Genomic DNA, 21,408 nt, shown 5'->3' with positions numbered 1-21,408 from the left:
TCCGCTAAACTTTCTTTTTCTTTTTTTTAAATTCAGTGTTATTTTTCCAAGATGTTCTTCTCATACGCGTATTTGAGATAGCGAGCTAATAATAGTCGACGGAGATAATTTTCCATCGGACGCTGCGACTTTTTTCTCGGATGGAAGCAAGCAAGCAGAGAGTGGAACGAACCATTCCGTACGTAGGGAAGTTGGCTCATACGAACAAGTCACACTCTCAGCATTAAACATTTCAACACTCAGTTTAACCATTTAATAGTGGAGGATATCATATTAAAATATAGTTATTTCACAAGATTCCGTGATAAATAACGTGTATTTTGGGTCATAAAGGAAAAGTAAACCCCATTGTTTTTTTTGGTCGAGTCGGATGAAAATCGAGCTCGTGCCACATCTTCCTGCAGCCGTTAAAGCTTCTAAGCATCGCATGTAGGTTGTAGATAGACAAACAACTGTGAGTTAACAGCATTTTTGCAACAACTCCGCTTTTTAACATATGTGTGATTTTCCCCCCGTGTTGGTTTGGCCCCTAGAAGACGCTGAAGTTGATGGTGAATTCTATCCGCTGAAGACGACGTCAAAGTGAACCGACCTAAGCGGACTTTTCTCCCGTGAAACTCCAAAATCATCCCCTCCAAAGGTAAATTTTATTTTAGTGTGTTTAATAACAAACTTTTTCGAACGTAAAAGTCTTTCAAAGTGCGCGTTCGGGTGCCGTGCCAGTTTTCTGAAAGAAGACACGATGGTAGTTTGAGGGTTACACCCATTGACGATCAGACTGCACCACATTTCTATTTCTGTCAAGTCTGAGTTAATTTTCAGTCCAATTATTTTATTTCAAATTCACATTATTATACAACGTTACAGTTGCTTATCGAGAAAAAAACAAAGTGACAACTGGAAACCGTTATCATGCATCAACAAATAATTGAAAGTATCCTTTTTACTCCGTTACTCTCATGTCAGACATCATTTGTGGGATGGAAAAAAAGCTTTCAAGAATCGATAAATGTCATTCGAGTAACTAATATCAAAGGCCAGCTCCACTTTGTGTAGTTATCAGATTGATGGAAATCTTAAGGGGAGTAAGAAAATTTGATTTTGGTTTTATTACGCTGTCTAACCACATGTTAAATTGTGACATAAAAAACAGACGAACTGGAAAAACAAAAACACACTATGGACAACTGCTTTAGTCCACCCACACATTGCACCCACGTGAGCGTTTCCATCCAGCAATATAGTCCAGTTCACGTGGAGACCAGGAACAATTGTAACATTTTTGACATTTATTTCTCTGACCTTGAGCCCTTTTGACGTCGGGGTCTTCAAAGTGCTCCGCAAACTAGCCTCAAGTGTCTACTAATAAAGGTCATGGAAAATGCCCGTGGAACGCAAACAGAAAATGCATGACGCAACCTCCAACCCAAGGAGTGAAATGTTACAATTGACCCCATGGTCTGGGTCAGTTTATCTTGGGGGTGAAATGTGACATTTTGAAATAAAGGCCACAATAATGACCGGAGATAGTGTGAGTATTTTGTTCAAAACATTTCAAGGATATCAAACGTCAAAATGTGCCACTGTGCACGAACTACCACAACAGTTTTTCTTTTTTTTGCTGTCAGGTGCACGTTTATTTTCCATTTCCTTTTCTCAGAACTCATCTTCTGCTCTACTTTCAGTGTAAGTTTGACAGGTGTGTCAGTTATTGCTGTTCGCTTTCTATATCTTTTTGTTAAAGGGAGTTTCTGTTGTCTGACTCTTGGTAAGGGCCGAGCAACTGTTGGGATTAAAGTTCAGATAAGTCCGTGTTTCTTCAGAACAGATTATGGCTTTCTGAGTGGCTTGGTTTCGAGCTGCAGCAGAAGTTCATTCGGCTAGCTAGGACAGAGGCAACGTTGGTATTCCAGTATTTTATTTTATTTTTTAATTAAAAATCAAATGTATACCGACCCATTCAAGTAAAATTTAGCTTGTAGTAATGTGTTTAATTTTAGAAACGTTGCTACTTACTTCAGACAAGTTTGTTACAACTGGCTCAGAGTATTTTAGAAAGGAGCTAGCTTGGCTAAGCGCTAGCAGTTAAAACATGACCTAATACAACCTCGATGAATGTGGCTAAACAGGCGCATAATCAAAATGATATACATTTAAAAAGAAAAAGAAAAAAAAGGTATCAGGTATCAGCTCACCTGGTTTCTGGATTTGGTCATGTGACGTTCGCAAGTTGAGTCCTTTTGCGTTGTGATGTCATCAATCGACAGCAAGTGGCAGTACAAGACAAAATGGCCGCCTCTGGATAGTGATAGTGGATAGTGAGTTAGTGCTTGAGTTAGACTCCATAAATGCAATATTAACCAGAATGCCATATTTGGACTAGTGGTGGTGGGTAAAAATTAATTTATTGAGAGGAGGCAAATTTTTTACATTGGAAAAATGTCACAGCAAAGTCTCATTCTGAGTGAGGGCTAAAGGTGGATACGCGATTATAGCTCAAATTCCCAATTCATATTTTTTTTTTGGTTTTAGCATAGCTAGCGATCAAAGTGAAATAGGGCAGAAGCGACTGTTTTTGAAGTGCACAATTGGCGAGCTATTTGGAATCTCTTCTTACAAAGCCCTTAGAATTGGCTTGAGCAAGGTTGCAAAGTTTTTGCATGACACCATATAACTTACCAACAATGGTGTTATCATGCCTAAAACTATGGTGTCCTGCTAAATGGTCTTCATATCTTTTCAGAGAGACTTTGGAAGCATACGATTGTCTCGGTGAACTCAATTTACATAATATTTTGTAAAGGCATGGCTAATTCCCATATGCATGGCAGTATGCTAAGTGCTGCATCATTTGTCCTGCACGAGTCCCAGATTGGCGGTTGCATTGGGTCTCTTTTTTTTGCGCTTCAGCACCACTATTCGGTTGCCGTAGCAACTGGTGTGTCAGGGGACCTCATCCTGAGCCAGCGCACGATGTTCTCCGCAGCAGTTCAGAGAAAACCACAAAGCGAGAAATGACATGCAAGCTCATTTATTCTTCTTTTTTTTTTTTAAGACCAATTAGTTCCTAACCCAATTCTGTTTTTATAACCAACACACACACACACACGCAGGAAAGAGGTTCTCAAGTCCTAGTTGTCCCGAGGTCTGTACAGCATCCGTGTTTGATTTCCATCCAATTAAATAACATTAAGGGTACAGTTACATTTTATTATTTTTCAAAATCGCTCGGCCAATCGACTGCAAACAAAAGTTGGAATCAGATGTCACACAGCAGTAAACGTAATTACAGCCACCATATTACAGTATCCGTTTGGGGGGTGGGGGGGTTCGTCAAGCGGATGACACATCCGGCTAGGAAAAGCGCTGCCATCACTTGAGAGCAGAGGCAACGATTTGAGGAAATACGGTAATGAGGATGGAAATATTAAGACAAGTGTCATTTGTTCCGCTCCCTTGATTAAAATCATTCACATAGTTTGTTCTACTCACACGCTATGACTGCATATGTTCCGACCGTTGGGCTCGTCATCTGCATCCAGATTCAACAAGTCACTTTTCATTTGCTCCAAATTATTATTTTTTTGTTTGTTTTCTTGATGAAGTCACGTACAACAGTGGACTGTTCACACAAGGGATTGGCAATTAGGAACAGCAAACTCAAGGGCCGGCACATCAAGTTTCTCATGAAAAGTCAGAGGTATGCGGGATTGTGTTTTCTTTTAGCAAAAAAAAAAAAAAAAAATGCCATGAATGCCAGTCATGCTCCCCCCCCCCCTCTCTGAAATGACCTAATTTGGTCAAGTAGATGCTTGAACAATAAATACAGTATTTACAATGACACGTCCAATCCAAGCGCAGCAATGAGTGAGTGTGATTTTTTTTTTTCAGGCTGATTTACACCTGCACCACCTGCGATGTTGTAATCTCTGATGCTCCTCATGAAAGCCAATTATTGGCGGGCGTGTTCATTAATTACATTTTTTTGCTGGCTCCCTGATCATCCAATCTATTAACTTCCACAAGGGATTCCGATACCTCCATCAAGCAGCATTTGCAACAATAATGGAATTGTTTGGGTTTTTTTCCAATACAATCATGCCACAAAAAAAGAAAAGAGAGCAGGCAACTCCTCCAGCAGTTGGCTCCAGTTCAGCAATATCCACAATATAAAATCCCAGGACGATACGGGCCTTATGTTAAGGTATTGGGTACTTTTGTGGAGGCGCCGATACCAGGCACCGATACTGAAGGCAAACAAAAAAAAACTCCTCTTTGGCAGTAGTTGGGATTATACTGCCGTGAATGATTATCTGCATTAGAAAGAAAGGTCTCTGGTCACAATATTTTGTTGCGTTTTTTTTAATTTAAATATTAACCCTTTCAAGGGACAGCGGTTACTACAGTGGACAACTTCTCATGTTATCAGGTTATGGGGTGCATGAAAGGCTTAAAAGTACCACATGTATTGTGACTCTGTATTGCAGAGTATTCAAAGAGTGAATACTCGTAGTGGTATCGATCTGATCAAAAAAAGTGGGATCGAACATCTCTAATAAAATGACAATAATATGACATCACCCATTTGTTGAACCAATTATTTTCCCATTTGTATGCTAATGAGATTTGTCGGTTCTACTTGATTCTCTACAGGAGAGCAAAAAACAAAAGTAGTCGTCCAAAAACTAAAGAAGCGGGAGTGTCGAGAGCTTCCAGCGACAGTGTCGAAAACATCAGCCGAGCAATCACCATTGTCGACGGGAGCGTTGCATCATGGGAAAACAGAACAGCAAGCTCCGGCCCGAGGTATTGAACGATTTACGAGAGAACACGGAGTTCACCGACCACGAGCTGCAGGAGTGGTACCGCGGCTTCCTCAAGGACTGCCCCACGGGTCACCTGACCGTGGAGGAATTCAAGAAGATCTACGCTAACTTTTTCCCTTACGGAGACGCCTCCAAGTTCGCCGAGCACGTCTTCCGCACGTTTGACACCAACGGCGACGCCACCATCGACTTCAGGGAGTTTATCATCGCACTGAGCGTGACGTCGCGCGGCGGGCTGGAGCAAAAACTGCGCTGGGCCTTCAGCATGTACGACCTGGATGGGAACGGATACATTAGCCGGGCCGAGATGCTGGAGATAGTCCAGGTGAGATTTTTCCACTGCATGGCACCCAAACGGTGCCCCACCCCCTCCCCCAAAAAATTTTAAATCATATATTTCAATTTTAGTATTTATTTTATTTTACATCAATGTTTTGATCTCAGTCTTAAGTGTTCACGATATAAATTTTCTTCACGAATGTGACGTAAACATAATTCAATTAAGACATAAATCAGTAAACGATAGGCAGGTTAATTAAATACGGAATTGGGAAAAACAAAGCTTGATGATAAACGGCTTTTAGAAACATGAGATGTCAAACGTAGGGATGGATTCCAAGTTCCAAGTTTGAACTTTGAAATCCGATTTCTGGTCTTGTAGGACTGCACTCATATTTTCTCTTGACATCACAGAAATTGCCCTTTCCGTGGTTATATTTACTCCTCCGGCATGCTGAGCTCAGCTGCCTGCGAGGTCGCATCAATATTGGCTTTAGAAATGCATCAGAGCCCCCCCCCCCCTCGTTTTATGTTTTGGTCCTCATCCAAGGCTGAGACCTTTGATTATTTCCAAGATTCACAATTTTGGGGTTCTCACTTGCACTATGAAAAACACTTATATGACTAAACCCGCCTTCGTTTTCGCAGGCCATTTATAAGATGGTTTCTTCGGTGATGAAAATGCCCGAGGATGAATCCACACCGGAGAAGCGCACAGATAAGATCTTCAGACAGATGGACATCGATAATGACGGTGAGACTCTATTCAGGATCCAGAAGGCCATTAGTGTGAAAGCAAATAGTCCTAAAATGGACTTTAAGCTGGATAAATGCTCAAACAAGCATTTACTACATCACTGATTTAGTGTTGGGACACTTGGCGAAGCGTTTGAGACTAATACCACAGCGCCACCTGTTGGCCAACATTGACAACCCCCAATCTGACTGTAACTTGTGCCGTGTGATGAACAGGTCGTTTGTCCTTGGAGGAGTTCATCAAAGGTGCCAAAAGCGACCCGTCCATCGTGCGACTGCTGCAGTCCGATCAGGGAACCTCTCGTCAGTTCTGAAGCAAAAAAAAAAACTCACGTGCACCGAAGCATGTACAGCACTCCATGACGTCTTATTGTTTACAATCGGGGTTTCCCAAATACGGTTTGACTCAAAGTTACAAATGTGGTTCCTCTGCTAAAATCAATCACGCGCTGTCGTGACGACGTTTAATAACAAATTAGTAAGCTCACAAAATGTGACCCATTTTGAGTCCAGACCGTCGTTTTGGGAAATCCTGCTTTTCATAATTCTATTTTTGTGGCTTCTTTTCTCTGAACTGTTGCGCTTTTCTTTGTGTGTAAAATCTTTGATCCTGAAATGGATTTTACTTGTCCTGCAAAAAAAAAAAAAAAAAAAAAAAAAAATCAAGTGCCATATCGTATATTTATATTGACTGGATTCCTCACATCGCAAGTATTAAGAATCTCGCTGCGTTACTGCGTTGGGATTTGATTCGCTTCAACGGTGTTGCTCGGGAATGCTCGATGGCTGTTTTACACAAATGATGTATATGCCTTTTAGTATCGCATGCACTTTGTGATATACTCAACGTAGGCGACTTTAAATAGAGAGACCGTGGCTGTTTTTCATGGTTTATTATTGTAACAAATGTTTTCATACAATTGAAATAAAGTTTGTGTAAGAAAAATCTACACAAGCTGTGTCCCCCCCCCCCCCCCCCCCCTTCATCCTAACCCCACTAACATTCTTCACCCACTGGATTGGAAAACCAGGTAAAAGAAAAAGACATGATGTCGCGTGAGGGGGGTTTTGATGTTGGATGCGACGAGTCCACATATAAATACAGGAGAAGAATCAACGATAAAACACTTCCCGTCTCCTTTTGAACATGTTGGACTGACACTTTCAGAAGGTACGCCAGTTATTGACCCCTGCCCCGAATGCGTATTTCTGACTTAATTAAAAAAAAAAAATTGCAGCCATTCCCTTCCCCCCCAGGAGTATTTCAGTGACTGCGACCAACCTGGCCTTCCATTCTTCCACAGGAGAAAGGGAGGTGGCACGCACTGGGACCAGACCGCATCCGACGTAAACCAGCCGGGATCAAATCTGAGCCGCCTTTTGTTTTGATTCTGAGCTTCATAACTCAATCTTTTTGTCAAAGTCATCATCATCCAGATCGACGTCGCTCAGGTCGTATTCCTCTTCCTCGGGAAGCTGGTTGGTGAGAGAAAATAATGTGATTTTTATGACGGGGGTGGGGGGGGGGGGGGGGGGGGGGAATAATCCGGTCATTTTGCGTTGCAGTCTGCGACACAAGGAATTCATTACGGATTTATTGGCCAGCCCTAATCTCACCTGTCCATCTTTTCCATCCCACGGTTCAACCGAGTGAATTTGGGGTAGGACACCTCCTGTCAACGTGGCGGTCGAGCCTCGTCCAACAGAAAGCTCCCTGCAAACCACCAGCAAAGAACGATTTTTACATTCCCGCTGTTCATTTGAACACCTCCATCGTACCGCTCACCTGAGGAAGTCGTGAATCCCGGTGTCACTGAAGGAGCCCTTGAGCAGAGCGAATTTCATCTTGCGCGTGTTGATGGCGGCCATGGCGGGGTAGCCGAAGCCGCCGATGCCCAGCGAGGCCTCCAGCTCCATCTGACTACCGGCCTCGGCCCACAGCCAGCTGATGAGGAGGGGTGAGGCAGGGGTGCTATGATGAAGTCCCTTCTCTTACGAGATCAGAGTCCAAACGTTTCAGCTCTCGTTCTTACCCCCACATCTTCTTTTTGTACTTGTCGGCCATCTTCGCCATCACATCCAGGTAGCCGTTTCGACCAGAGGCGCCTTTTTCCATATAAACAGTTCAAACACACTTGATCATAAAGGAAGCACGAATCCAGTGGGTGACACTGTTATTGGAGTTAATGAGAACTAACGAACACTAAAAATGAAAATAACATTTTTCCTTTATGAAAGACAAAAAAAAACCCCCAAAAAAGCTGAAACTATACATTACGTTTATAAAACCAACTATAAAACTCTTGTAAAGAAAAAGGTCACATGGTGTGAGAAATGTACTCTGGCATTTTTTTTAACCTTGCATTCTACAAATACTGTTAATGACTACAACTAATGGTGAGTGATATGGGTGCCAGCGAACAAAAGTACAGTTTGCTGGACACTGTGTGCTCACCTGTGTCCAGGATGTGTGGCAGGATACCGATGATACACAGCTGATTGTCCTCACAAGTCCCCTTCAGGACATCTTCGTTAATAATCTGTAAAACAAAGACATTTTCCTCCCTTTTCATTTCGGAACGAGAACTTGAGCCTCGTGCTACGCAGGCAAAAATTGAGGGAAGGTCAAATTACATTAGCCGACTAACCTCCAGCAGTTCCGGAGCAGGGGCATTATCAGAAAACAGATCCAAGGCCCTCGCGATGATTTCGCCGCTGGAACGTCCCCCCTGGTAGTCCTCGGGCTCCTCCCCTTTGCGGAAAATCTTGATAGTGGGAAAACCTCGGATCTGGAAACACGGGCGAAACATTTCAGTTTCTTACAGCAATGCTGTCATGTTTAAAATTCAGTTTCAGTTCGTTTCATCAATGCGACCTGAAGAGGATGTCAGGAAAAAAAAAAATTCAAAGTTTCATACTCACCCCATAGCGGCTGGACACAGCTTGATGTACAGTTGCATCCACAGCTCCCAGGCGAACTTTGCCCTTCGTCTGCTCCTTCACAGCTGAAGCGGCGGCTGCCCACTCAGGCTCCAGGCTGATGATTGAAAAAAGGCACTTTCATCACGTCACTTTCCACATTAAACCGCTTTAGAATAATCAATTCAAAACACTGTTTGACTTCTGCAAAAGATATTTTTTCATAAAATGCGAGTCCGATGTCCAATCTGTGCGATACGGACAGCGCGTCGACGACTCAAACTCACTTCTTGCAGTGTCCACACCAGGGAGCAAAGAACTCCACCATCCACACGTCGTCACTGTCCAGCACCATCTTGTCAAAGTTGTCATCAGTGAGCTCCACCACATCCTTTTTACTGCCACCGGCACTCCCACCGCCACTCTGCCAGAGGCAAAGTTTTACTGTCTTGCCAAGCTCTGGTTTTATACATTGGCACAAGAGAAGCTGCATTGACTCTGCTCATACCTGTTTGCTGTAACCCGAGCTGCCAGAACTGCCACTGAGTCGTTCTTTGACCAGAGCACGCAGGGCATTCATGGCTCCATCCACGATGGCCTGGCTAGTTCGTCCACCTGAGGGGTGAAAAAAAAAGTTGTAAAAATCTTTTCAAGTGAAATATACAAAGACAAAGACACCCTGTCGGAAGTACCTTGATATTGTTCAGGTTTGTTCTTGTTGGCGCCAAAGATCTTGATCGTGGGGAAGCCGGAGATGCCATATTGGCTTCCTAAAGACTTGTGTTCATCTGCATCTACGGCACCAACCTTGACAATACCCTGAAAGAGAACACAGGCAGTACATTTAAACACTCTATTGACCTTATACAAACTTTTCCGCATTTCCTCGAATGTTAGTGTCTCAAGTCCGCCCCACTAATGAGCGACAAGCAATTATCACCAATCCACTTGGAAGAAGAGTTGAAAGTCACATTAATATACACTGATGTCATGTTTACTTTTAGGGCAGTCGCTGCCTTCTTCCAGTCTGGCGTCAACCTTTGACAATGGCCGCACCTGATGAAGACAAGGCATATCAACATTATCCGCCTGTGCCGTCAAAGCACTATATCATAGACATGAAGACCATTATACATAATACAAAAAAAATTATGAAGCTGTAGCTATTACAATTACTGGGCACTCCAGACATAAATATTGTTGTTAATTTGGTTGTCGGGACACTCCTAGGTACTGTATTGAGCCCACCAAAGCTGCATTTGTGCACTGACCAGGGAGCGTAGAACTCGATCAGCCACAGACTGTCGCTCTGGATCACCTCTCTGTTGAAGTTGGACGGGGTCAGTATGACCACATCGTCGCTGGGGGAATAAAAGGCTTGCACACGAACAAACAGCGAGCAGCACAGCAACACTCCTGCACAAAGAACCACAGCAGCACGATCAGTACTTTTTAGCTAGCCATTGGTCTATAGCACAGTTACGTATAACCAGCAGAGGAATCCTTTTGAAACACGGCTTATCCTGCATTGGCACGTGCTTTATAAATCACACTTTTATTGAATTTAAAAAGCCTCTTAAATCACACTCCTATTGAATTAAAGAGGCCTCTCAATGACGCTTTCACGATTCAAGCTAGCCAACCAGCCAAACTTCACAATTTCCTAATCTAAGAATCTCGGTGCCTTTTAATGAACCAATTTCATTTTTTTTTTGGTTCCACTTACCAGAAAGTAACGGTTTCATTATTTTAGCAGCGTCTGCGTCTCCTCCTGTACTTGCAAACACCACGAAGGCTACCTCCTCTTGATTCAGCTGCCTGAAATAAAGTCAATGGAGGAGATTCACCGTGGCCCACGCTGATTGGCTGAACTCGAGCGCTGCAACCAAAAACCGAACATCCATTGGCTGAAAAGAGCAGTTCCGAATAGCCGACCAATCGGAAGGCGCCGTGTAAGGTTTTTCAAGGAAGCTTGACGTTCACAACAAATGATAAAGAAAAGTCAAAACAAGCGAATGACGTCTACAATTAAAATACAAATGGAAACCATGCAAAACAAAGCCTGATACCCCACACATGCGTCCTAGCATTACACGTGTACAGTAATTGTAACATTCCAAGTCAATGTGGGTGCTTCACAGCTATACCGATTAAGACTATTAATTTGTTCAACTCAAATTTTTATTTACGTTAGGTTTGCCAATGATACAAATAAAATATAACCGTGCCTCTATTCACAATGTTTTTTTTGCCTCTAGATGGAGACAAATAATCACCCAAAACAGTGAAAGAACATTTTTGTACTGTATCCCCATTTGTAAATCACTTTAAAAAATAAAAGCTTCTCTCTTATTTTGCTGTCGTACCGGAAGTCGCCCTTTCGATTATTATAGCTTGATTTAGAGTTGCGCGATTTCAGTCTAACTTTGTCCACTCACAGAGACGCCGAACCTCAACACGTAAACGCAAGGGCACTTAAACCACTGCTTCGGAATTTCTCTTTTTATTTATTAATCACTTATACTTGACTTTGACAAAAATATAGGGACACCCCGCCCCTACACCAACACAATGTGGGGGACCCATAGGAGCCGGTACCGGAGTTGCTCCGGAGCCAGGGAGGAGCCCGAGATCGTGGTGAACATCGGCGGGCTGAAACAGGTGTTCTGCCGGGACGTTCTCAACCGCTTCCCGGACACTCGCCTGGCAGAGCTAGGGAACTCGGTGTCCCCCCTCCCCACGGAGGACATCTCCTCCCTGTGCGATGACTATGACCCTGAAAAAGGAGAGTTTTATTTCGACAGGGATCCGGACGCCTTCAAGTGCATATCGGAGCTTTATTATTACGGTGAGATTCACGTCAAGCGAGGCATCTGCCCCATCTGCTTTATGAAAGAGATGGACTTTTGGAAAATTGACTCGGATTTCCTGGATGAGTGCTGCAAGAGCCACTTGAAGGAGGTGGAAGACGAGCTGGAGGAGATCGCTGAGAAAGTGAGGACCATCCTGGTGGACCGGGATGGAGACCCGAGCGTCAGTGGTTGGCAGCGCTTCCAGACGTGTGTGTGGAGGCTGATGGAGAAGCCCGAGTCATCCTTGGCTGCTCACATCATCGCCATCCTCTCCTTCGTCTTTATCCTGGTCTCCTCCGTGGTTATGTGCGTCAGCACAATACCGGACCTGCAGGTGGAGGACGAGGAGGGGAACCTCATGGAGAACCCCACCTTGGAGGTCACACTGAAAAAAGGAACTTTAAAAAAAAAAAGCTCATTCTATATATTATTATCTTAAAACTAATAGTAACAAAACAAAATCGAAATAATTTAGAGAAAAAAATTAAAGACACCTCTAAAAACTAATTAAAACTTTGAACGAAAATCATAAAAAAAGCAATAAGCAAAAATCCACCTTGGTAGCAGTGTAATACAGATAAAAGAACATCTCAACTACCGTAAGTGGGAAAAATTTTTTGCCGAGGATAAAGAATATCTGCATGTGTGTAAAAAAAATGGCAGAAATGTTGAGCATCGGTGTGTAATTTTAAATTACACAACCCTTTGAAACGATGAATGGATTCTCCAAATAATTCTTGATTAGTTTTATAATGATTTCATTGTTGATCAGAGTTTTAAAACTGTTGTTCTGAAAGATCGAAAGCAAATAAAATACCATACAAAAGGTCAAACAATTTCAACCGCATACATTTTTTCCCCCCCCCAGTGCATCGAGACGGTGTGCATCGGCTGGTTCACCATCGAGTACGTGCTGCGCCTGCTCTCGTCCCCGAACAAAGTCAAGTTTGCGCTGGCCTTCATGAACGTGGTGGATTTCATGGCCATCATGCCCTTCTTCGTGGTGCTCCTCCTCACCTCGCTGGGCGCCGGCGTGATGGAGCTGGCCAACGTGCAGCAGGCAGTGCAGGCCTTACGCATCATGCGCATCGCCCGCATCTTCAAGTTGGCGCGCCACTCGTCGGGACTCCAGACCCTCACCAGCGCCCTGAAGAGCAGCCTGAAGGAGTTGGGCCTGCTCCTCATGTACATGGGCGTCGGGGTGTTCCTCTTCTCGGCGCTGGGCTACACCGTGGAGCAGCACCACCCGGAGACCTTGTTCACCAGCATCCCGCAGTCATTCTGGTGGGCCGTGATCACCATGACCACGGTGGGCTACGGCGACGTGTACCCCAAGACCACCTTGGGCCGTTGCAACGCCGCCATCAGCTTCCTGTGCGGCGTGATTGCCATCGCCTTGCCCATCCATCCCATCATCAACAATTTTGTCCTGTTCTACAATAAGCAGCAGGTTCTGGAGACGGCCGCCAAGCACGAGATCGAACTGATGGCGCTGCGCTCCGATCAAGATGGCGGCGGGAAACACGTGTGTGGGGTACTGCTGAAGAGCCCCCGCAAGGCTAACCGGGACCCCGACCTCCACGCTAGCCTTGAGAAAACATCAGAAAACAAACATTGTACGGTTCTCTGAACAGTTCCTCACATGGACAGAATGGCAAAGCATGTCAAAATGCAGCTCTGGAAAAAAATAATAATTAAAAAAAAAAAAAAAAGAGACCACAACAAAACGATCATTTTCTCTGATTTTGCGATGTAGCGGTACAATGGAACCTCGGATGGTAATTTATTCCATACCGCGACCAAACCGAAACATAAGATAATTTCAAGGAATGGAAATGCAGCTAATCCATTCCAGCTCAGAGTGTGGTTAAAAAATAAGTAGAATATGTAACAACAACAACAAAAAACTAGCATAGCTTTTAACCTGGTTATAAAAGTATTTACACTAGCTAGCTTCAGTTTTGTTAGCAGCTCATTCCATTCCATTCCATTTAGCATAGTTAAGTGTATTTTTATTTTTTGGGAGACCATAAAGCCTCACTAACACTATTAACAGCAATCTCCAGTGGCCAAAGGTAAACCCCGGGCAGACATTTTACGGCTGGAGTCTTGCTTGAGACTGCTAGCTAGCTGTCGTTACGTTCGGCAGAGGTGACCGCTTAGCGCCTCACTGCAAGGCTTTTATTTTTACTTCTTTCCGCTTTAATACAGCCGTAAGTATTGAAAGAAGCGCTTTACAAATGTGATTTCTAATCATTGTTATTATGAACCACTGATTGATTTCGCTAATCTATGCAGCTCAATCACAACCGTGAACGCCTCGCTCATATTTAGTACCACTATCAGTGGTACTGCTCGCTCAGCAGCAGTACCCAAAAATTATACGTCGTAGGGTTCACTCAGAAGCAGTTTTGAAGGCATTGAATGGATTTGAAGGAAAGTCAACTATTGACCCGATTAGCTGTGCCTTTGTGATTCCCTTCAGGCAGATGGATTGTGAAAACTGACTTGAATTGTGACTGAACAGCTGCATGTACAATGGATATAAAAAGTTTATTCACCCCCGTTCAAATGCCAGCTTTTTGTGATATTAAAAATTAGACCAAGATATATCATTTCACATTTTTTTCTTCCACCATCTATCACGTGTACAAGACAACTGATTTTTTTTTTTAAAACATTTTGAAATGATTTCTCTTACTTTTTATATTATGAACCTGCCATATGAGCAGGTGTGTGTTGGCTTTGTATATCCAATGTATAGTAACAAGCCTTATATTGATAGAGAACGTTACCATTCTTCTGTATGAATCATAATGTTCCTATGTTTGTTTTTGTGTCATTGTGAAAGGTTTGTGGGGTGGGGGGGGGGGTGCACACGCCCCACAGTGTTGTTACATTAGAGCAGCTGAGTGCTTAACTAAAGAAGTGTTCTTCATTTTTTTAAATGTGTTTATTTTGTTTTAAAAAAGATTGTTTTTCGGATTTTTTCAGTGTTTTGTGTAATAAATTTATTACTGTTTTTTTTGGTTGTTGTTGAATGGAATATTCTGTTGGAAAAAAATGATAATTTTTTTTCTACTGTTTTGGATGTTTTTCTGTCATTTCCACCACTTAATATTCAGAAAACATGAAAGAAATATTCTGAAAACAACAACAAAACAGAGAAAATATTGCCCAAAACATAACCCCCCCCAAAAAAAAAATCTGAATAAAATAACCCGATGCCCCAAAATAAATTCCTTAGAAAAAAAGATTTTTTAATTTTCTAGTGAATGTATGTATTCAATATCGTCCATTGCAAAAATATTTTGATTAAGATGTGTGTGGGTTTTTTTTCAGTTTATCATCTTCTCCACGAGTGTACCTAATAAAGTGTCCGGGGAGTAAACAAAATGAAGGCCTCTTGGGGGTTGTTGTTGTTGCGCAGTCTAGTGCAAACTCACAGCTGTTCACGGTGTGTCTGTCGCCCTCATTTTGGGGCCGCGGCGTGACTGCGAGGCATTGGATCTACTGTAAACTCGATCTGGTGCGCCGGAATGTTTCTAAGGTCGTGACCCTCTATTATTTTTCCACACCCACTGTAAAACTCACACTGCGGAGCGCGCGTGCTCGGTTTGGCTGCAGGATATTTAACTGTGATGGCTTTAAACGTTGCAGAGGATTTGTCCTCCTCCTTGGATGATCTCTGAATTGATTTGTTCATGAAGTAGAGTGCGATTGTGATTCACAATGGGATCAGTTGCTTTAACCCTTTCATACACCCTGTAAATTGATTACATGATAAGCTGTCCACTATAGTAACTGTTGTCCCTGAAAGGGTTAACAGTTACATTCTTGTTAACATTTATATTGGAATTCAGCTCAGTTTTGTTTTTTTTCCTGTAAGTGATGAGAAAAATAAAGATCAAATGTGAAAATGTATTTTGTGAGTGACACAGAGTCATTCTTTCCGTTTGCATCGGAGAGGAACAATTTTGAAAAAAATCGAATTGCGATAAAAAAAAAAATCACCTCTTAATATTACGATTTCCAGGTGATTCATTTAACTCAAACAATAAATTCCTCTGCAGTAGTATGGCATGAGGACTAGCATACATGTTACCATGTTTTTAGTTCACCGGGACGTCAAATGATGTCATCCATATGCAATTATTTTTATTATGATTTTTTTTTTTTTTAGAAAATCATTGGCACATAAACAGCACAAAGTGCAAATCCCAGCATTAACACAGCAACCTCCTCGTTATCGCAAGCTCGTTTTGCATCCACAGGGCTGCACGCATAAGGTCAAGGCCAGACGGTGCACATCGTTCGGCCCACGCGCTCTGCGAACAACGCTAACGATAGCGGCTATCTGGACTAACCAGCATGCGGAGAAAAGCCTTTTGTGCACACTGACAGGTGGTGCTCAAGGAGTGTTCGATCAACAAATATACAGACATCCTGAGGCGCAAAAAAAATTTCACAAGCTCCCAAGCCGAGACAAATATCCTCGTCCTCGCCTGCCCGCCTCCGATGCACGCAAACAACTGCATACATTGGCTCCTTTAGTTGTGACCTGCTGTGGGCTGTTGGCTAATCAGTATTTTCACTCCTCCATGTTGCTCGTCTGTGGCATTCTGTGGGCGCTCGAGATATGGAGCGCCTATAAATAAATAAATAAATAAATAAATAAATAAATAAATAAATAAATAAATAAATAAATAAATAAATAAATAAATAAATAAATAAATAAATAAAGAAATAAATAAATAAATAAATAAATAAATAAATAAATAAAGAAACAAATAAATAAATAAATAAATAAATAAATAAATAAATAAATAAATAAATAAATAAATAAAGGTGTTTCTATCAGGCAGAATAATAAAATGCATCCAAAAAAGTTGCAGTTCAAGTGACACAATATGAGTCGATATTGTTCTTGCGAGGACTGTTTTTCATGTTTTGTTGTTTCGTCTCCTGCTTCCACTCCTTTGGCACCTAAATAAACATGTCGACGAGTGAGGGTGGGTGGACAATATTGGCACCGCGGCTCTATTTAAAAAGAAACGTTAGTGCATGTAGGAGGCAATTATTCCTGAAACTCCTTTCAGCTGACCTGCACTTCTCATTATTTTCTAGGGATGCCACAATGTATACTCGACAGCGCTTTCCTTTCTGCCTTGCCTCGCAGGACATTCCAGGGCGTGGTCATGTATGATAAGATGTTGTATCGCATTTATTTAATATAATTTGATATGTGCTGCTCTTTATTGTAAGACAATAAAGCTTGAATTTCCATTATTGAGATCAATATAATATGGCAACAAATGGACTCAGCAGTGTCTCTCTGGCCACAACTGAATTTATTACACAAACAAAAAAAAATCATGTGTAAAATCCAGCCTGTATAAGCAAAACAGCTACTTTGGGTGATTCAATCAGAAAAGATGAGCCAGAATGCAGTTCTCGTGTGTCCCGAGGCACTACAAATAGGATATTTAAATGCATTTGCATCTAAAATGGCCAAACCCCTTCATTTGAATAACAGCGCGTGGTAATGTGCAGTACTGAGTTTTTTTTTCTTTCAATCTTCCCAGTGGAGGTCTCATTTGGGATTTATTTTCCACTGCAAGAACAAGACCTTAACAAGACCGATGTGGCTATCGAGAAGAAACGACGGAGTTCTATTCTGCCAAAGACGATCGTGGAAGCATTTGTGTGCGTAAATGCAATCTTGGAGCACGATGACAGCGTCGGCGAGACAATTACAAAGATTGATTGTGATCCGGGGTGAAAACAAAGTCTGGATGAGGTGCAAAATTGACCAAATTTGCTCAACCTGTCACGTCTTTTTATCCTTGGGGGGGGGGCATACGATAGTCGTGAGCAAAGAATGTTACGTGAGGTGTGGAAAAATAAATTGAACTACTTTAATTTAGAGAAGTACAAGGCAAACAAAAAAAAAAAGACATCAAGTCCTCCTCGGCAGCAGATGGCGCTATACTGCAAATCATCTGAGTCAGACACAAAGTTAATTCTTCACATTTTGTTGTCGTTATTGTGTTAAATTCAATTTTATGTATCAAAGGGGTTTTCCGTTTGGTTTTAGCTCAGCAAAAAGTGTAACTTTAAAAACGCAATGAGATGAAAGTGTAAAATTGGGTCAAAAAAAGCCCTCAAATATGAAACCTTTTACCTTTATTATAGTTTTATTTTACAGTGTTTTACCTTCTTTTTATGCATGTTCAACGGTTGAAAATGTTAAAAAATTGCCGACATTTTTTTGTGCTTTTAGAAATTGGAGAAACCTGACTACAAGATGAAATGCGTTTTGTTGTTGTTGTTGTTTGTTTTTTGTTTTTTTGCCATTTTGCCCAAAGTGGAAAAACACGTTGGGGTAAAATATGTCTTTGCCGAACAGAGAAATAAATCAATGCAATATGGCTGGTGATAAAATCTGGTTTACTGTGAATGCAGCACTACTTTATCAGCACCACATTATAGAGACGTAGACGTTATTTATGTCTTCTCTGTTAATGAAAAAGATAAGAATCACATAGTCGGAAGTTGACTTGAAAGAGTGCTTCCAGGTGGTAGACAAATATGCATTCGGCCGCTCGGTATCTTCCCATTTGGGAGAAGAGTTACAGCCTCATTATTTTTCTCCCATGTTGCAATCTAAAGAGGAATTAGGGAGCCCTCTAATGTGAACGTGAAAATAGAAACAAAAGTCAGCTTCACCCAAGATGAGATTTGCCGTTCTGTAAATTGCTTCTCTGCATAGATTGCTGTGATGTGCGGCCAAATTTACACCAAATGGCCCAACAACTTGCTGAACGAATTCCTTTTGCGTGGTGCATCTTGTCTCCGCAGTATTTTTGTTTGTTTGCTAAAGTGGAACTGACGTCGCTGCCGCTGAGTGTTTGTTTACACTTGCTCATAAAACACTCAAGGCCATAAAAGTCGATAACCCAGGCTGGCGCGCGCTCATGAATGCGGCAAAAAGTTTAGGCACTAAATCAGATGATAGTGCTTAGCTTTACTTTTGTTGTTGTTTTTGTGACTATTTTGAAAAGCCTCATGTTGATGTTGGTCATTCTTGTTGGACTAATTGTCATAAGACCACTAAAATCCCAAGAAAAAGCAAAACGTGCACGCATTTTGTGCGACTTTGGTTAAAATCTTCCACGACTAACAGGCAAATTGCATTGTCGGCCGAAAGATTCGACCAAAATAAGATCTAGTTCCTATTTAACTGAACGAGATCATTTTCTCGACCTAACTGAGTCCTGGTTCCTGGCCAGGAACTGCTCTCTCTTCTTTTCTGATGCAGTTGTTCAGTTTTAGGTTTTGAAGCACTCTTGAGCAATATCTGCCATGTAGCGTTGAACCCTGTTATCGCAACTTAAAAGTACTCCAGTAAAACAAAAAAATGGCATAAACACTTTTTCCCCATGAAAAGGACATCATTTAGATGAACCCAGTGAACCAGAACTGTATTTAAAAACATAGAAATAACATTGACATCAAGAGTGTAACTAGCTAGCAAGCTAGCTTAAATTGCTAATGAGGGCCAACAAACTGATTTTGTCTTTCCACTCCCAAGAAAAACCATGTGAACTCATCTGGACCAAAATTGGACGGAACATGTTTCCGCCTGACGCTGACGATATGAGAGCCAGCGGTTTTCTCTTTGAGAAAATGTCAAATGCAACAAGTCAATGAGGAATCCCTGTTTGTTTGTCATCGCAGAATGCTTAAAATGTCATCCGTTTGGAACATTCCAGTAAGGCGCTTTGGTCTCACCTTACATGGCAGTTTGAATGAGCACATTGCACACCAGTGCCAAGCACTGAGTGAAATTAAGCCTTTGACGGCCGAAAGGCCCAAATGGATTGTTCTCAAGCCGCTTCGCTTGATTCCATAATCAATCTGTCCATAAGCTAGCAGACATCTTTCAAGTTTGATGTCAAACACAGCGGGTCAATACGTCGTTCGGGATAGTCTTTGTAGGTTTTTATTTACGTCCAACCTTCAGAAAACATTCAGCCCCGTCCCTCGCCCACTGATACATGATCTCGCCTTGACCCTCCCCTGGTTGCAGCCTGGGAGCAAACCGCGCCCGGGCAGAACCGCAACAGGTGAAAGGTCTTTTATAGATGGCGCATAACCCCCCAAGGGGACAGTTGTAGCCGGATGCTAATCCCTTTCGCATCAGAGCGAAAGAATCGTTAGACGATGCAAAAAACTCATGGCAAGGGATGCGAGAAGCCGTCAAGGAGATTTAGATGTCACTCACTGATGAAATGCCGTTATTTTTTTCCTTCTCTTTTCTAATACGTGGAGGTAATTAAACTCTGTCAGGCCAGTTTGTCCCCTTGCGTGAGCGATCACTTAGCTTGTAGAAATCAATGTACAAAAGAGAGGGGGGGGGGGGGCATAAAAAGGCAATGTTGCAAACCCTAGCGTTTTCTGCCACTTGTGGACTTTTTGTCCATAATTTTAGCATGACAATGAGGTATTGCAATCCACGTGGGAAGCATAATGAGCGTGTGCTTTCATTCTTTTTTTTCATGTCAAAGTCCTCGACAGCACAAGGTGAGTCAGCTTGGAAGAAGTCATTAAAACTTTTTGTGGCGCTCATCAAGAGCAAACGCCGACACCCCCAGCGCGCGCAGAAGCAAAGTCATTTTTCACACTTGAGTAGGCAAAAGAGTGACGGTGATGACAAGGCACCTTTACTTTTAATTGCATACGTGTTAAAATGTCGGAAAACTTTTTTTTTTTTAAACTAGGTCGTCCCCGCTCTGCTAGTTCAGCTGGTTTGCGAGCATGTGCCAATTGAATCTCATGTTCAGGTTGATCGTTACTAATGTATCCATCCCAAAACATTTAGTCCTAACATAAAACTCCGCCAAGCGTTGAAAAAAAGGAGCCTCCAGCTCACATCAGGATATAATAGCCCATTATTCCCTCGGGAAAACAGTGAGAGGCCGTTTATCGACCAATCGTGCAGTTGTGGAAGGCACCTCAGTTTTCTGTCTCAGTCATGAGATAAAAGTACATTTTCAAGCCCTACCTCCTGTTTTTAGTCGACGTAGATTTATGAGCTGGGCGTCGAAATGGCAACGATGTACATCAAGGTAGCGACGGATGAGGATGGGGGGGTTAACGGACGGTATGTTGTTGTGTTTTCATACTCGTTCAACTCAGCGACACGCTGCCGCTTTGCAAAACGATGCGATGAAAAAAATCCGGCGGAGCCTGAACGTGCCATTTGAGTCCCAAGCCGTGCGTGGGAGTGTAGATAAAAGGCACAGTGGGAGCATTCGTATGCTAATGTGGCCTGGAAGCGACGTTTCTTTTCCACCTTGAGGTTGCATTTTAATGAGGAGAGAAAAAAAACCTCTTTCCTCCCTTTAACCTGAGCTGGACATGAAAGATGGTTAAAGAACTAAGTGCGCCATTGATGTGCAGATTAAAACGAATGCTGGAGTTCTTTAGGTGACATCATGAAATAGATGCTATAATATCAAGCTGAAAATGAGCAATCGTATTAAAAATGAAGAAGTACAATTTAATGATCAAAACTGTTGCTGCACTGTGGTGCCACGCTTGAAGACCAATGAATTAAGAAAATGCTGTACAAGTAAATAAATCAACCGGAAGTGGCCTAAAAACAACAGGAAGTGCTCCAGGAGCAGCACAAAATCAACAGTTAATCTTTTTTTAAATCTCTCTTTATACTGTGTATGTATTAATAACTTGTTCAGATATTTCTCTGTGAT

The 21,408-nt window shown here is 42.2% G+C and overlaps 3 protein-coding genes across 4 annotated transcripts; 2 read left to right on the top strand and 1 right to left on the bottom strand.

Moving 5' to 3' along the window:
• The first annotated feature begins 335 nt into the window (after window positions 1–335).
• hpcal1 (hippocalcin-like 1) lies at window positions 336–6,816 on the top strand. Of its 2 annotated transcripts, none has more exons than XM_052053607.1 (5): window positions 336–429; window positions 534–640; window positions 4,654–5,151; window positions 5,754–5,859; window positions 6,078–6,816. In XM_052053607.1, exons 3-5 carry the CDS (start codon window positions 4,774–4,776, stop codon window positions 6,173–6,175), a joined length of 582 nt encoding a protein of 193 aa, XP_051909567.1. In that variant the 5' UTR covers window positions 336–429; window positions 534–640; window positions 4,654–4,773; the 3' UTR covers window positions 6,176–6,816. The 2 variants fall into 2 exon arrangements, with proteins under 2 accessions (XP_051909567.1, XP_051909566.1); XM_052053606.1 differs by having other exon boundaries at window positions 343–454.
• On the bottom strand, window positions 6,742–10,674 carry pdia6 (protein disulfide isomerase family A, member 6). The gene is made up of 13 exons (XM_052053605.1): window positions 10,507–10,674; window positions 10,052–10,196; window positions 9,779–9,836; window positions 9,473–9,599; window positions 9,289–9,395; window positions 9,068–9,204; window positions 8,784–8,898; window positions 8,510–8,650; window positions 8,317–8,401; window positions 7,895–7,967; window positions 7,648–7,806; window positions 7,479–7,575; window positions 6,742–7,337 (listed from the first exon to the last, which is right to left on the bottom strand). Exons 1-13 carry the CDS (start codon window positions 10,523–10,525, stop codon window positions 7,260–7,262), a joined length of 1,341 nt encoding a protein of 446 aa, XP_051909565.1. The 5' UTR covers window positions 10,526–10,674; the 3' UTR covers window positions 6,742–7,259.
• Window positions 10,675–11,169: 495 nt separating this feature from the next.
• On the top strand, window positions 11,170–14,295 carry LOC127592666 (potassium voltage-gated channel subfamily F member 1-like). Its single transcript, XM_052053604.1, has 2 exons — window positions 11,170–12,011; window positions 12,501–14,295. The coding sequence occupies exons 1-2, from the start codon at window positions 11,352–11,354 to the stop codon at window positions 13,260–13,262; spliced, it is 1,422 nt and encodes a 473-aa protein (XP_051909564.1). The 5' UTR covers window positions 11,170–11,351; the 3' UTR covers window positions 13,263–14,295.
• The last annotated feature ends 7,113 nt before the right edge of the window (window positions 14,296–21,408 follow it).

The sequence above is a fragment of the Hippocampus zosterae genome, chromosome 19 (assembly GCF_025434085.1).
Source record: "Hippocampus zosterae strain Florida chromosome 19, ASM2543408v3, whole genome shotgun sequence".
Classification (NCBI taxonomy): domain Eukaryota; kingdom Metazoa; phylum Chordata; class Actinopteri; order Syngnathiformes; family Syngnathidae; genus Hippocampus; species Hippocampus zosterae.
This window is presented reverse-complemented; position numbering and strand designations above follow the sequence as displayed.

What these genes read in the sequence shown, in the direction of transcription:
- hpcal1 (XM_052053607.1), top strand. Translation starts at nt 4,774, where the DNA reads ATGGGAAAACAGAACAGCAAGCTCCGGCCCGAGGTATTGAACGATTTA. An exon ending in AGATGCTGGAGATAGTCCAG is followed by an intron (nt 5,152 to 5,753) that starts GTGAGATTTTTC and finishes TCGTTTTCGCAG; the next exon opens with GCCATTTATAAGATGGTTTC. An exon ending in GATGGACATCGATAATGACG is followed by an intron (nt 5,860 to 6,077) that starts GTGAGACTCTAT and finishes TGTGATGAACAG; the next exon opens with GTCGTTTGTCCTTGGAGGAG.
- pdia6 (XM_052053605.1), bottom strand. An exon ending in ATCGAGTTCTACGCTCCCTG is followed by an intron (nt 9,837 to 10,051) that starts GTCAGTGCACAA and finishes TGTCTTCATCAG; the next exon opens with GTGCGGCCATTGTCAAAGGT. An exon ending in GGGATGGAAAAGATGGACAG is followed by an intron (nt 7,338 to 7,478) that starts GTGAGATTAGGG and finishes CTCACCAACCAG; the next exon opens with CTTCCCGAGGAAGAGGAATA.
- LOC127592666 (XM_052053604.1), top strand. Translation starts at nt 11,352, where the DNA reads ATGTGGGGGACCCATAGGAGCCGGTACCGGAGTTGCTCCGGAGCCAGG. An exon ending in TGGAGAACCCCACCTTGGAG is followed by an intron (nt 12,012 to 12,500) that starts GTCACACTGAAA and finishes TCCCCCCCCCAG; the next exon opens with TGCATCGAGACGGTGTGCAT.